This window comes from Peromyscus leucopus, chromosome 1 (assembly GCF_004664715.2).
Source record: "Peromyscus leucopus breed LL Stock chromosome 1, UCI_PerLeu_2.1, whole genome shotgun sequence".
Lineage (NCBI taxonomy): Eukaryota > Metazoa > Chordata > Mammalia > Rodentia > Cricetidae > Peromyscus > Peromyscus leucopus.
The window spans coordinates 112,222,293-112,237,080 of record NC_051063.1 but is presented as its reverse complement, the minus strand read 5'-3'; the positions used below and the strand labels follow the sequence as shown (position 1 = coordinate 112,237,080).

The 14,788-nt window shown below is 42.0% G+C and overlaps 1 protein-coding gene and 1 pseudogene across 2 annotated transcripts in view; one reads left to right on the top strand and one right to left on the bottom strand.

The window, feature by feature from the left end:
* Pcf11 (PCF11 cleavage and polyadenylation factor subunit) overlaps nucleotides 1–7,775 on the bottom strand; it is a 25,491-nt gene extending 17,716 nt beyond the window's left edge. The window contains exons 1-4 of one of the 2 annotated variants that reach the window (XM_028873464.2): nucleotides 7,211–7,775; nucleotides 3,601–3,726; nucleotides 1,718–1,906; nucleotides 1,180–1,374 (exon numbers count right to left, since the gene is read on the bottom strand). In XM_028873464.2, coding sequence (XP_028729297.1) covers nucleotides 1,180–1,374; nucleotides 1,718–1,906; nucleotides 3,601–3,726; nucleotides 7,211–7,402 — 702 coding nt within the window. In that variant the 5' untranslated portion in view covers nucleotides 7,403–7,775. The remainder of the gene's footprint in view (nucleotides 1–1,179; nucleotides 1,375–1,717; nucleotides 1,907–3,600; nucleotides 3,727–7,210) is intronic. The other variant, XM_028873465.2, reaches the window with a different exon arrangement.
* LOC114695922 lies at nucleotides 7,522–14,788 on the top strand (annotated as a pseudogene).

The window sequence follows — 14,788 nt, the reverse complement described above, 5'->3', positions numbered from 1 at the left end:
GGGGTAAGGTGGTAAGGGTCTCACTATGTAACCCAGGCAGGCCTAGAACAAACACACACATCTGCCTATCTCTAGTTCCCAGTGCTGGAATTAAAGGCATGCATCACCAAGCATGGCAACACTCTATACTCCTAACGTATAAATATAATGAAGAGAGAGTCCAAGCATCTAAATGATCTTGCCTCTTACCAGATCTTTACTCTGTATTTTAGAATATAATTTCTAATACAGTAGTTCTTCAAAACTATCCAAGATTCTAAACCAGACTGTAGTTCAAAAACAATTACATGACTAAACTCCAAATGCTCTGCACAAAAGGATTCTAGTTAAACTTTGTCATAAAATGGTTTCTCTCAAAATGCTAATGAACTCATAAAACTGTCTTCCTACACCTCAATCTCAAACTTAGATACTAAGTAAATATTAGTCTTTCATAAGTACAAATATACATGCTCTCAGGTCTCTATATTTTTGTAAACTTTTAAGAATATGATTTGTTCATGAATTCACCACAATACACTTACTATTTTAGGACTAAAATATTAAATCCCTATTAAGACAATGGTAAAATAAAACTACATACAGTGCTACCCTAGTAAAAGTATGTATTTGTTTCTCTAGTGTTTTGAGACATGCTGCCAGGCTGGCCTCAAACTTGCTATGTGACTAAGGATGATCTTGAACTTCTGATTCTCCTGCCTCTTTTTTTTTTTTTTTTTTTTTGGTTTTTTCGAGACAGGGTTTCTCTGTGTAGCTTTGCGCCTTTCCTGGTGCTCACTTGGTAGTCCAGGCTGGCCTTGAACTCACAGAGATCCACCTGGCTCTGCCTCCTGAGTGCTGGGATTAAAGGCGTGCGCCACCACCGCCCGGCTCTCCTGCCTCTTGTTCCCAAGTGCAGATTACAGACTTCTGCCATCATACCTGGTTGTTTGTAACAGGGTAATATACCAACTAAGGTATATATATTTGCATCCTCCTAAGAGCAATTTCATTAAAAATATTGAGAAACAGAATACAGTTTATAAGCAAGTGTTTTATAAGGTTATAAAATACTGGCTTAATATCAATTTTTTAAATAAGTAGGAAAAAAGAATCATCAATGAAATATTCGTATGTGAATTCTATTAACTTCCCTATTAGAACGTTTAAAGACTTAAATGTCAAATCTCCCCTACTTACCAATTGTGCCTTAGCTTGTTCTAACTCAAGCTCCAGCTTTTTCTGCTGAAGTTCTAACAACTGTTTTTGTTTTGCAAGCAACTGTTGCCTTATTATTTGTTCTTGAGTAAGATTCTTTTGTATGTCAGGTACAATCGGAGGAGTGGAGATACTGGGGGAACTGACCACTGTGCCAGGGGTTGAAGACTCCTCAGGCTGTAAGAAAAGATACTTTTTAAGCAAAACATATCACAGCTAAAACTGCCAAAGGTCAACAAACAATTATCAACTTTATTTTACCTTACTATTATCCAAAGTCACAAATATTTAATCACACTTAAAAGTACACATCCATGTACACATACACACACACACACACACACATGCTTAGGCATTTTAAATGGCAAATGTTACATAGTAAGACATGGTGATTACCTATATACATTTATTACCTCTTCAAATTAAACTGATTCTAGTTTTACTTTTTGGATATTTTATAAAAGTTAGCACCTGATAGTCAAATTGTACTAGAATATACACTACTCGTATCAAGACTTACCGATTTATTTAAAAATTTCGGGTTCACATGGATGCTAGATGTATTCACATTAGGGGGCAGAGGTTTAATAGGCCAAGCAGGATCTAATGAATTGACTCTGACATCCAAGGCATAAAGTTTCTTCAAAGGGAATATTTCATCCCATGTGGAACGTAATTTAAATAAACTTTTTCTAGTATTTTCATCCACCTAGAACAACAGAATAATTCTCTGGCTTGTTAAGTTACTATAGAATGTTATGTATATTAAGTATAAAGCTACCTGCCACTTCACAGTGTCCATTTATACATAAATATCAAAGACTTATTAAAGTGCATTTGATTATTAAAGAAAATTACTCCTCAAAAAAAAAAAATCAGAAAAGTACTTATCTAACAGACTTCAAGCAAGCAACCAAACAACTTTTTATGTTTTTAAAAACAGTCTCCACACTTTAGGGCTTGATATAATATTCCTAATAAACTCACTGGATAAAAAAACAAAGCCAGAAAATAGTTTACCTGATGGCCAATTTTTTAAAGTTTCTTATTAGCATACAGTCAAAATAGATAAAATGATCTAACCAATCTAATACAACATACTGTATAAACAATCTATTGGGTACAGAAGACACCCTCATAATTTTAATTCACAAAATCCTAGCCAAAGATGGATATTATGTAACTTGCTTACTCATATTGTAATGGATATAATTAATTTTTAGAAAACAGAAAAACCCAGTAACTTGGTAAGACAAGTTTTTTAACTCCAGTCTTTTTACCTATATTCATGTCTTTAGAGAATATATTTATGAGGTCATTTTTATTAACTGAAATAAAATTAAAGTTAGATTCTGTAAAAGTACGACACCAAACCCCCAAATAATTGGAACATACTGAAACTGAAACCAAGTTAAGTTCCCCTAAATTACTTATTGCACAGAGGACTGTCCTTAGCCACAGGTAATTAGTACTTAGCAAAGAGCTACAAATATTCATACTACTGATACTTCTTAGTAATATCTGAAACACAACTTTCCAAACTTATTCTTCTATACTATTTCTATCCCAATAAGATCTAATGTGGTTTTTCTATTAAAAAAAAGAAAAAAAAACACAACTGCCTAATTCTACCATTCAGACAGTTGTTAAGGTATGTCCTATAACAAGTGCATCTAATAAAACATAACACCAACTACAAGTTATTGTTAGAAAAGAATCTTTAAACCTAAATACCTTCAAGGGCCCTTCTGCTCAGTGTGACAGAATTATCTCAGAAAACGCCTCCTGTTAACTACCAGTTACAATGTCTCAATGGTACATACAATTTCTAGCTGTGGACACTAACAAGCATTTCTCCCAAACACTAGAGAGGAATAAAGGTATTTCCATAATAACCTAAAGCAATTAACTGGTTCACCATCCATACATCCCTGTAACTCACACTTTAACAACATAACAAGCTTGGTCCAAAGGGCATTTTGGGGAATAGGAACCATAGACTGAGGCACACTGGAGGATTATGCTTCCTACTCACCAGCACTAGACATTTAAACAACAAAAAAAAACCCTAATACTCTGAAAGCTATTAGCTTTTTGTCCATACTCTACAAACAGCTTCACATGACCAACAACCACATTTTGAAAATACACAATTCTAAAAGTTAAAGTATATTTGAGTGAATTAAAAAGCATCTGTTTTAAAGCTCTATTAAAAAAAAAAAAAAAAGACTACCATTTGCCACTTTCCTTGAAATGGCACGCAATCAATGTTCCGGAGAATGAAACATTCCACCACCCAAGAAAACCCAACACAAGACAAGTATTTATTTAATCTGGAACACATTATAAAAATTCAAATGTTTCTAAATATATATATATGTATGTATGTATATATATATATACCTTTTCAAACACACAAATAAATGTTGCAACTAGATTTTTAGTAAAGGCAGTGAGATACTCTCTTCCAACGTTTTTCACGATAGAATCCATAAGGTACATAACAGGAAGCTTCTCTGAGGAAGGAGCCTAAAGTATAAAAAAGAAACTGAGAAGTTTAGTATAGTGAATTGCCACCAAAGAATTACTTTTAAAAGTGTTTTTAAACCTATAATACAGACCTCTAGTTTTGTTGGTACAAAATGCTTTTGATTATGTTAACTTTATAAGCCTAAGTGTTCAAGTACTTGTTTTTAGTTGTGCATAAAAAAAAAAAACCTCAGAATTATCAAGAAAAAAAACATAACCTCTAATACTTAATACTCAACTTAATTTCAGGTGCATGTAATAAAAGGCCCGTGTTCAAAATGACAATAAAAGGAAAGGAAAAATATTTTCTGTAATCCAAGTGTCAGCTTTGATATCTGTGTTTATGTTGTGCTGGTTTCACTGGGTAATTTTATATGTTAAAGTCTATAAAGCTTTGTTACCTATAAAATCATTGATTACTTCCTATAATCCAAATGAAGAATGAAACTAAACACACTTCACGTAAGAAGTCAATGACAAGACGCTTAAAACTTGCACATGAACATGCAGAAGTGCAAGCTTGTTATTGATACAAGAAAAACTGGACAGAGGAGCCGCTGAGTCATGTCAGTCAGGTTCAACTTGACTGGAAACCTGGATGTCCTGAAGATTTTCTTCACAGCATGGACTGTCGTCGAAATATTTCTCCTCTTACATGCACAAACCAGGAATTCTAAATTTGTGCTGAGCCAGTGTGGTGATGCTGATAAAGGTACCAGCCCTTCCAAGGTAAAGTTGCCCCGGGTGAACTGCAAAGCCTACCCAACAATGGCTTTTAGAAGGCACAGCAAGCTTCCAGAAAGCATCAGCAGGTTCACAGACTTGTTGAGGAGCACTAAGACATGCCATATAAGCTGTTAACTGACTCCACAGGAGTACCCATGATTTCAGAAAACAAAACTTAAGTGAATCCCCAACTACCCACCCCCACGTGTATGAATCTAACTGAACACTTACCCATAGCTACCTGTAGCTAGAAGCAGGCACACACTCCTGGGGTATGCAATGCCATGCTTCACAAAACCAATTGCCCTGACAAGTGTGTGGAAATGCTCTTGCTTCTGATATCACCTTTACAACCAAAGTTGACTAAAGAAACATTTGAATAACTCTGTATGAAAACCTTAGATGCTAATAAAAGGGTTCACAAGGCCACTGTGTGTGGGCAAACTATTAAGTACCAACATGTCAAATGCTTTATTGCTGTGTCTTCACCTTATGTTTTGTTTTATACCATTTAAGTAATTATTGTACTTAGGAAGATAAACAGGCTCTTTTAACACCACAATCTGTTCAAGAGGCTAGTGTTTGATTGTACAAGGGAAGTCCTATGTAATACTCTTTTTCGCTACTGCTATCTTATGGGAAGAGTGAAATTAAGTGTGAGTCCATTAGTTTAGTATTGCTGAGATGCTAAAGAATAAGGACACAAGCATACACTTCCAGAAACACAAAAACCAAGCCAGCTGCTACCAAATGACGGCAAACCCTCCCCTCACCCCCAACCCAGGTTAAGATTCTTTCCCAAAGTGACCTTTACATCTTCTACTTAGTCTGGCTTTACAAAAATAACCAGGAAAAACGTGCTCAAAAACTTCGAGCTGTCTTTTACCAGCAAACAGTCCACCTATTTTCACCACTTTGTGTAACAAAATACACAAATACAAGTTTTATGTGGTCAATAATATATTCTGCATAAAGTTTTCAGTTCTCCAAGGTCTTGTAGATCCATTAAGAACCAGTAAGGAAGCTGTCTCCTTTGAGTGCAATCGGGGCTGCTATTAGGTGCTGTGAATATCATTACCCAAAATATAGTTTGGAAACCTTGGTTATGAACCTAATGTTAAGTCTTCAACAAGGCAAAAGTACATTTTCTCCGACAACATGTATGTGGTTATCAACAAAAATCTGAGTATGAGGAGCACTTCCTTCTTAAACCTCATACTTTAAAAACAGCTGTTTCACAGGCATTCAACAGGAAAAGGTGAATGGAGACTTGTTTTAGCTGTCAAAATGAACATGATAAATTTGTTGAGCCCTTTAAAAAAAAAAACCTTTCCCCCTCTTTAAATAAGGTATGAAAGGACCACGTGAAACCGTGTATCTTGTGAACTGATGGACCTAAAGAAGAATGAACCCAAGTCACTTAAAGACTTTTGTTTAAAACACACAACCACGTAAGTAAAAATACTTGGAAACAGATTCTACACCTTACAAAGGTAAATAAAAAAGACAAATACATATTTTATATGTTTTATTCACAAATTTTATAATACCAGTCACACATTTCAAAACCATTTATTAGAGTCAGACTACTCAGTTTTACACTAGACAGAAACCGTCTCTAAACAATATATTGGTGGTTGTTGTTAAAGTGGCCTTTTAAAAGGGGTTCACTCTGCTAAAAGGAGGCTCATCCTGATAACTGCAACACTAACAACTAGAAAAAAACTAAACCTTAAATACAAGCTTGAAAAGTAACTTAAAACGTATTAATTGGGAAGCGGTTAAGATTCATTATAACTAAGTTTAACAGTAACTTTACTTAAATGACATATCGCTCCCACATGAATCCCCAGAAGAGGAAGACCACAGGGAAATAGAAGGTAGCAAAGGACCACTTTGGTCAAGGGGTGAAGAAAAGCAAAGCCTTCACTATCAGGGAAGAGGGGGGGAGAGAAAAGGAAAAGGAGGGGCTGAAATTTCCAAAGAAACTCCAAGTATTTGCTACCCACTGGGGCAATTCCCAACCTACAGGTTGGTTAAGATCTTCCCCTCACACCCAAACCCCACCCTCTGCTCAATTTCCCTACCATTGGGGCAAATCAGACCCTCCGAGAGGAGACTAAAAGTTTGATCTAACATCCCCCACCCCAAAATGGGGCTGACGGGTGTGAGCAGCTGCCTGGCTGGCAGGGAATGGATTCTCCTCTCTTCCCTTTCGCATCATGTGCTTTGCAGGCGCCATGTTGAGCTAACAGGCCGCTGCTCCACTCGGGGCCAATTCCCTATACCCAACCCACCAGACAGCTCGCTCCCAGGTCCCCCTTCACCTCCTTCCAACCCCAACCCACAGAGTACAATTCCCCAAAAGGACACTAAGGGAAAGCCCCTCCCCACCTTCCCGGGGGCTTAGGATGGTTTGTTTTAACTCTTACTCTCCCAAACCACAAACTGCCTCTAAGTGTTCCCCGATCCGAAAGGGCTGTCCCCAGAGCGTGCGAGCGTGGGGACGTACTCCGAGGTGGCCTAAATAGGGAGTTGGTAAGCGGAAACGGGGCTCCACCCTGCATCCTCCCCGCTCCCTCCCCGAAAGAGGCCCACGCTCCCAGCCAGGGCCAAAGACCAAGCCCGAGTCGGGGGTGGGGGGTTGGAGAGGAGGAACTCCGTTCCCCCTCTTCGGATGGAAGCGAGACCTGGGATGAGGCTGACACTAAAATCAAGGAGTATTAGAAGAATAGTAGGCTGCGGGGTGTATAAAAACCTTGGCGGTTTGGGCCTCGATGAGAGAGACGATCTCCTTGGCGAAGGGCAGGTTCTCCTCGGCTAGAATGGTCAGCATATTGATGTGCGGTTTGCTATTGAAGGTCAGGTCTTCCAGCGACGACTGATAATCCCGACAGGCGTCCTCCCGGGCCCCCGCAGCCCCGGCCTCGGCCGGCGTCTGCTCTGACATTGCGCCGCGGCCCCCCTCCGAGGTCCGCCGCCGCCGAAGCTGAAGCCGCTCGACACCCCGCCTCCCTTCCGACGCCTCGGCCTCGCTCCCCGGGTCTCCGGCGGCTGCGGCTTCACCACATGCTGACCGCGGAGGGGGGATGGGGGACGACCCAGGGGGAACCTCGGGGAAGAAACGCCGCAGCCTCACGGGGAATCTCCGTCCACTTCCAGCCGCCGCCGGGGCTCCTTTCTCCACAGACACAAAATGGCGGCGGCAGTGGCGGCTCCAGCTCCGAAAATGTCTGTGTTCCCAACCGCTGCGTCGTGCGAAATGAACTAGGGGAGGGGAAATGTGCGGTAAAGGGGCGGGGCCGTTGGGAACACCAGGCGGGATTGGCTGGCCCGCGCGTGTCACAGGCCCCGCCCCCGGCTCTTCCGCAGGACGTCCAGGCGCCTCCTTCTTCCTCCGCCCCGACTAGGTTTTCGCAGCACCTCCCGCTCGGAGGCGCGGTGCAAAGGACGGTCGGCTCTCATTGGCCAGTTCGTAAGGGACTGTTCGGTCATTTGTTACCATAACAACCCACCCGGGGAAGCCAATAGAGGACGGCTGTTCCCGAGGACCGGCCCAACCAGTTTAAGAAAGCTCCACCAGGCCCCTTTTCGTCCCTCCTCTGCACTCCTCCAAGGCCAGGGCGGCCCCGTCCATCATCCCTCCTCCCGCCTGCCACTGCGGTGAGGGCGGGGGATGGAGTGAGCTGAGGGAGCGAAGGCCTCCCGAGCAGGCCAGTCAGTTGCCTCAGTCTCAGGTGCTCCCGGGAGCCTGGGCGGGGCTCGCCCGGCCAGCTGTTCCTCCGGCTTTAAGGCGAGGGCGGAGGTGCCTGGCCTACCCGGAACCCAGACTGGAGTCACTCCTGCCAGCAGCTTCCCACATAAAAGCACCTAGACAGGCTTGCAGGAGTTGGGTCCCCAGGAAAATGTTGTTATTAAGAGGTGCTATGTGAGAAAGGTGATCCCCAAGGAGTTGGAGATCTTTTGAGGAAGTCACATTTCTGGAAGGATATTCATAATAGCAACACCCAGCCCCAAGCCTAAGAGCTCTCATCTCTTAATCTGCTTCACTTCTAAATGACCTTAGAATGCAGTATCTGAGCCTTGCTTGGTGGCTCAGTCCTTTAACCCCAGCATGAGGAGGCAGAAGAAGGTGGAACTCTGTGAATTCGAGGCCAGCCAAGTTCCAGCCCAGCCAGTGCTACATAGCAAGGCCTTATCTCTAAAACCAAACATGTGCCACCAGGGCGGTGGTGGTGCACGCCTTTAATCCCAGCACTCGGGAGGCAGAGCCAGGTGGATCTCTGTGAGTTCGAGGCCAGCCTGGTCTACAGAGCGAGATCCAGGACAGGCACCAAAACTACATAGAGAGACCCTGTCTCGAAAAACAAAAACAAACAAAAAACAAGCATGCATTTAATCCCCGCACTCAGGAGGCAGAAGCAGTCTGATCGCTGAGTTCGAAATTGTAAATTTCTACATTGTAAATTCTAGGAAAACTAGGGTGATGAAAACAACAATAAAAATAAAATAAATAAATAATACACTTATCTGGCCTGGCGGTGATAGCTCATGCCTTTAATCCCAGCACTTGGAAGGCAGAGGCAGATCACTGAGTTTGAGGCCAGCCTTGTCTACAGAGAGTTTCCAGGACAGCCAAGGCTGGCTACACAGAGACCCTGTCTTGAAAAACAAAAAACACCACCACAGAATCTGAGCTGGCTCAGTAGTTAAGAGCAGTGCTCTTCTAGAGGACCAGAATTCCATTTCCAAGACTCACCTTACATCCACAGGCAGCATACAAATATATAACTCCAGTCCCAGGAGATGATGCCCTCTTCCGGCCTCTGAGGCCACCAAACATGCCATGGTGTATGTACATACCCATATGTGCAGGCAAAATACCCATACACATTATAAATTTTAAAAAGTAAAATTTACATGTCAGTTTGTTTTGAGGGTTGAAATTATTATGAGTCACAAAAAAAACAATTTTTTTAGCACTCTTGTTATTTCTAATACTGACCCTTAGTTTGAAAGGCTGAGTTAATTCACCCTCTTCCTGGACTAGTCTCCAAGAAATAAGCTAGGCCAAGGCAAGAATAAAGCCCCTTAGGTAAGTGAATTAAACTACTGATGAGATGTATGTGTAGAGAACACTTAACTCGGGATAATCAATCAAAGCACAGAGTTGAGTAAAATGATTTCACTTGGTTTCTTCAGCACAACTTCCTAACTTCATCACTAAACATTGTTACTTGCCAGTTGCTTTCTAGGATGTGAAAAAAAAGTGATAATTTTCATTTCATAATGTGTTACAAAGATGGGATGAAATGTGTATTTGAACCCACAACTCCACTTCCAACAACGCAAAACAGATGGTGGCCGTAGTTAGCATGTTGCTAAGATTGCCTGGTTTTCAAGTTCTAACTCAAAAAGCCTAACATTTATTTTCCCCCATTCTATTCTTCTTTGATTACCAGTTGAAGCCCTAAGCATGCTTTCCTGAAATTGTGGGCTTCCTCCTTGTTTTCCATAAAGACAACCCCATTTCTACTTTGTGCAGCTGCTTGAAGACTTCCATTGCTGGATCTGCCTGCTTTCTTTCTTTCTTCCTTTTTTTTTTTCCTGGCCTTAAACTTACAGAGATCCACCTGCCTCTGCCTCCCAAGTGCTGGGATTAAAGGTGTGCGCCACCACCGCCCAGTTCTGCCTGCTTTCTTGGACCCTAATTCAAAGGTAAAGGTATCTGTTTCTCCTCTCCATCTCCCTCCTCCCAGGTGCTGCCAGGATTTACATCTTATCCTCTCCGTGGTTTCCCCTCACACTATAATAAAATGGTCCTCAAGCTTTAAAAAAAGGATTAACTAAACACATGAGAAATAAAGTGCATAGAAGCATATTCATTCAGGATGATTTAAGAGAAAAACCAACTGAAACCAGGTAACTGTCAGCTGGCACAAACAACTTAAGTTATCTACATGTGTGCAACTGAATAGCAGTTGTCAACTCTTTGGTGTCAGGACAGTGTTACACTCTTAAATACTATTAAGAACTCCAAGCCGGGCGGTGGTGGCGCACGCCTTTAATTCCAGCGCTGAGAGGTAGAGCCAGGCGGATCTCTGTGAGTTCAAGGCCAGCCTGGGCTACAGAGTGAGTTCCAGGAAAGGTGCAAAGCTACCCAGAGAAACCCTGTCTCGGAAAAAAAAAAAAAAAAAAAACACAAAAAAAAACACAAAAAAAGAGCTCCATATAGCTTTAGTTATATAGATTGCATTTGTTAATATTTATCATTTGAAAATGATACATCAGATTTGTAATTTAAAATAATAGGACTGGAGAGACGGCTCAGCAATTAAAAGCACTTGTTGCTCTTATAAAGGACATGGGTTTGGTCCCTAGCACCCACATGGGGGCTCAGAACCATTCATAACTCCGGTTTCAAGAGATCCAGTTCCCTCTTCTGACCTCTTGGGTATCACGAATGCAAGTAGTACACAGACATACATGTAGGCAAAACACTTACATATGTAAAATAAAATAAACAAAATAATAAACATTTAGAATGTTAATATAAATAATGTTGTTTTTGAAAATTATACTTGGCCAAGCACTTGGGAGGCACAGGCAGACAGAACTCTGAGTTGGAGGCAAGCCTGGCATACATAGTCAGATCCTGTCTCAAAAATAAAACAAAAAACTAACAATTATATTTTCTAAAAGATCAAGAAAAGTCAATGAGAAAAATCTCAGAGTTTTTTGTTTGTTTGTTTGTTTTTGTTATTTCCCCTGGTTTTTCAGGACAGGGTTCCTTAGTATAGCCCTAGCTATCCTGGAACTTGCTCTGAAACTGGCCTTGAACTCAGAGACCCACCTGCCTCTGGCTCCCCAGTGCTGGAATTAAACATGTGGGCCACCACTGCCCAGGTTTTGTTTTGGGCAAATCTCTTCCATGTCTAGCTTAATAAAAGCCAGCTGAGCTCTCAGATTCACTCCTGCCTTTCCTCTGGTGCAGTTAACAGTCAAGCAGCTTCAGGAAAACTCCGTGATACAGCAGTGAAAGAGAGAGTAATCTCTTAGAGTTGTTGGGAAAAATAACTCTGACTTACAGCTCTCCTGTCATTCTGAGAACTAGTACATTGGAATGTTAAGTGTCTTTTATTTTTTTTTAAGACTTAAGAAATTCTTGGCTAGGAAGTGGTGACACACGCCTTTAACCCCAGCACTCAGGAGATAGAGACTGGCAGATCTCTTGAGTTTGAGGCCAGCCTGGTCTACAGAGTGAGTTCCAGGACAGCCAAGGATACATAGAGAAACCCTGTCTCTAAAACAAACAAACAAACAGAATAATAATAAAATAAAAAGAAGCTCTTTGTGTGCTATTCTAGAATTTTTTTTGTTTTTTTTGGGGGGGGGGGTTGTTGTTTTTATGAGACAGGGTTTCTCTCTGTAGCTTTGGTGCTGTCCTGGAACTCGCTTTGTAGACCAGGCTGGCCTTGAACTCACAGAGATCCACCTGGCTCTGCCTCCTGAGTGCTGGCATTAAAGGTGTGTGCCACCACCACCCAGCTCACTTTTTTTTTTTTTTTTTTTTTGGTTTTGATTTTTCGAGACAGGGTTTCTCTGTGTATCTTTTGGAGCCTCTCCTGGATCTCACTCTGTAGCCCAGGCTGGCCTCGAACTCAGAGATCCACCTGGCTCTGCCTCCTGAGTGCTGGGATTAAAGGCGTGCACCACCACCACCTGGCTCACTTTACTTTTATTAGAATGATAGTAATTATGGAGGTAAACAAACATAAATCTTAGAATATGTCCAATACCACCAGGCCACCAAGAGCGTCAATCAACTGAAGAATTACAGAATTCATAGAGCCAAATCAGCATAGACTTTTTTGGAAAGTTTAATGTTAGCCATGGGCTTGAAACAGGTTTTGCTGCTTATCAAGAAACTTCAAACTCTCGGGGTTTTATAACCAACGTTGTTTTCTTCTTCTCTGGGTCCGTGGGTTGCTGTGGCTCTGCTGGGTTGGGCTAGAATCAGATGGGCTTGACTCCAGGCCGCTGATTAGGTTCAGGTGTACGCCACAAATTTCCTCATTCTTCCTGGACCAGTGGCTACGAAGGACATGTTTTTCTCATGAAGGGTCACAGGAGTCTGAAAAGTAAGTAGAAACATAAGATGGCCCTCCAGGTCTTGACCTGACATGTTTGTCATTTGGGCCCATGTGTCTTTGACCAAAACAAATTACAAGGCCAAACACATCAATATTTGGGAAGAGGGGGAATACTTCTGCCTCCTCTAAGAGATTATATGATAAGGACAAGCTACAGGATTCTACTAAAGAAAGTCCTGAAGCACTTGTGATTTAATCTACCACAGCATCAAAACATTCTCACAGAATGATACCCCTGAGTAGCTGCATCCCACTACATAAATTCTTGTCCATAAAAGTTCTGTTGAAGGGGATGGGAATGGAGGTTAGCTGTGGTCTTCTGGGACGGGTAAAAATAGAGAGATTATCACAAATCAGCTCCATATTGGAGGAACATGTACATATGTTTGGCCTTTCAAGCCTTATTTGAAGGAGAAAGGCACAAGACGTTGGCAGCAGTAAGGGGTTGGTGACAGGGTGAGCTAGGCCTTGTCCTGACTCCATGCAGCATTAGCCTGTTAAATGTGACAGACCAATGTGCCTTCGCCAGCACACATCCAGTCATCATGGGAGATGGAAGGATCCCCTCGCGGGTTTGGTTCTGCTTTCCTATGGCGCTGGGGATGAAACTCAGGCCCTCATGCCTGCTAAGCAATTGCTCTCCCAACTGAGCTGAAGCTCCAGCCCCAACCAGTAGGGGTTTTGCTGTAGCAGAGCATGCATAGTACTGAAGATTAGGCCCATGGCAAAGCCAGCCTCTTAGGTACATATCCCTTGACATGATGGCAGAAGACACCTCTATTATACACAGAAGCTATATTCCTCAAAACATTTGAATTCACAGGTGAAACAAAGGTAAAGATTCACTTGTCTTTGACAACTTAAATTCACTAATTGAATTAAATGACAGGTCCCGTCCCAGGACAGACCATGTGAGGCTGGAAGTTGCCAGTCTCAATGGCTGTTTAAAACAGGTCTAGAAGCCATCAATTAAACATTAAAAGACATGAAGAGGGGCTAGAGAGATGGCTCAGCAGTTAAGAGCACTTGCTAGAGGACCCAAGTTTGGTTCCCAGCACCCATGTCAGGCAGCTTACAACTACCTATAACTCCAACTAGAGGGGATCCAAAACCCTCTTCTGCCCTCCTCCAGGACCAACACACAGTGCACATATACATACAGAGACATACACACAATACACACAAATAAAAAATGAGTCTTGAAAAAAAGACATAAGGAGGCAGTGTGACCCAAAATCAGAAGAAAAACAAAATCAGTAATAGTAGACGCTACAGATAGAAGTTAAAATAACATACATGGATATTAAAAAGCCATAAAAAATGGGCTAACACAATCTGAGAAGAGATGAACAAATAAATAGAAAGACAAAGAATTTCAAAAGAGATGAATCTGGAAGGAAAGAAGCAGGAAGGGAAGCAGGGAGAGATGGAGGTAACAAATAAAAGAAAACTCAGACATTAAAAATGTAACTCAGGGGCCTGAGAGGTGGCTCTGCCATTAAGAGCAAAAATGGCAAAGAGCAAATCTTCCCATGGTTTGGCATGGATATTGGCAGAACCCTGGTTAAATGGTTTACTTTGAACCAAAGAACAGAAGAGGAAGAGGAAGAAGTGGAGGACCCGAAGAGCATCCAGAAGTATTTGACTTCTAGTACTGCTTGCAGCAAAACTGGGATCCAAAACACCCACCTGGAACAGAAAACCATGACCATGTGGGTGCAAAGGGAACCTGCACTCCATGTGTGCCCACCTATGCCATGCACACGGTCACTCAGATGGGCAGCGACTAGAACTTCTCCAGACTTCACACCACCCCCTCTGCCGTGGAAGGTGGGGCTTTCAAGTCTGAGGAGAACTTGAGAATGAGTGCAGACTTGCAACTTCATAAACCGGACCATTGACTCAATTCAGAGCCTGCTTTAGTTGACTTGGTTGCCTTAAATGGTAAGACACAATGTAACTAGTTTGAAAACCCCACAAATCCTGAGCTGTATCAAAACAAACAAACTTAGGCTCAGGTCTCGGCATTCTAGAAGTGTACTCCAGGGATAACTACAGAAGAGCTGTGGAACCAGTCTTGGACATTCCTAGGCCTGAGCTGCCTGCTGGCTGGTTGTGAGACTGTTGAGAAAGCTCTAGAAATGGCAGGTATGTCATGGACTTTTGGTCCAAAGGACAGCTAA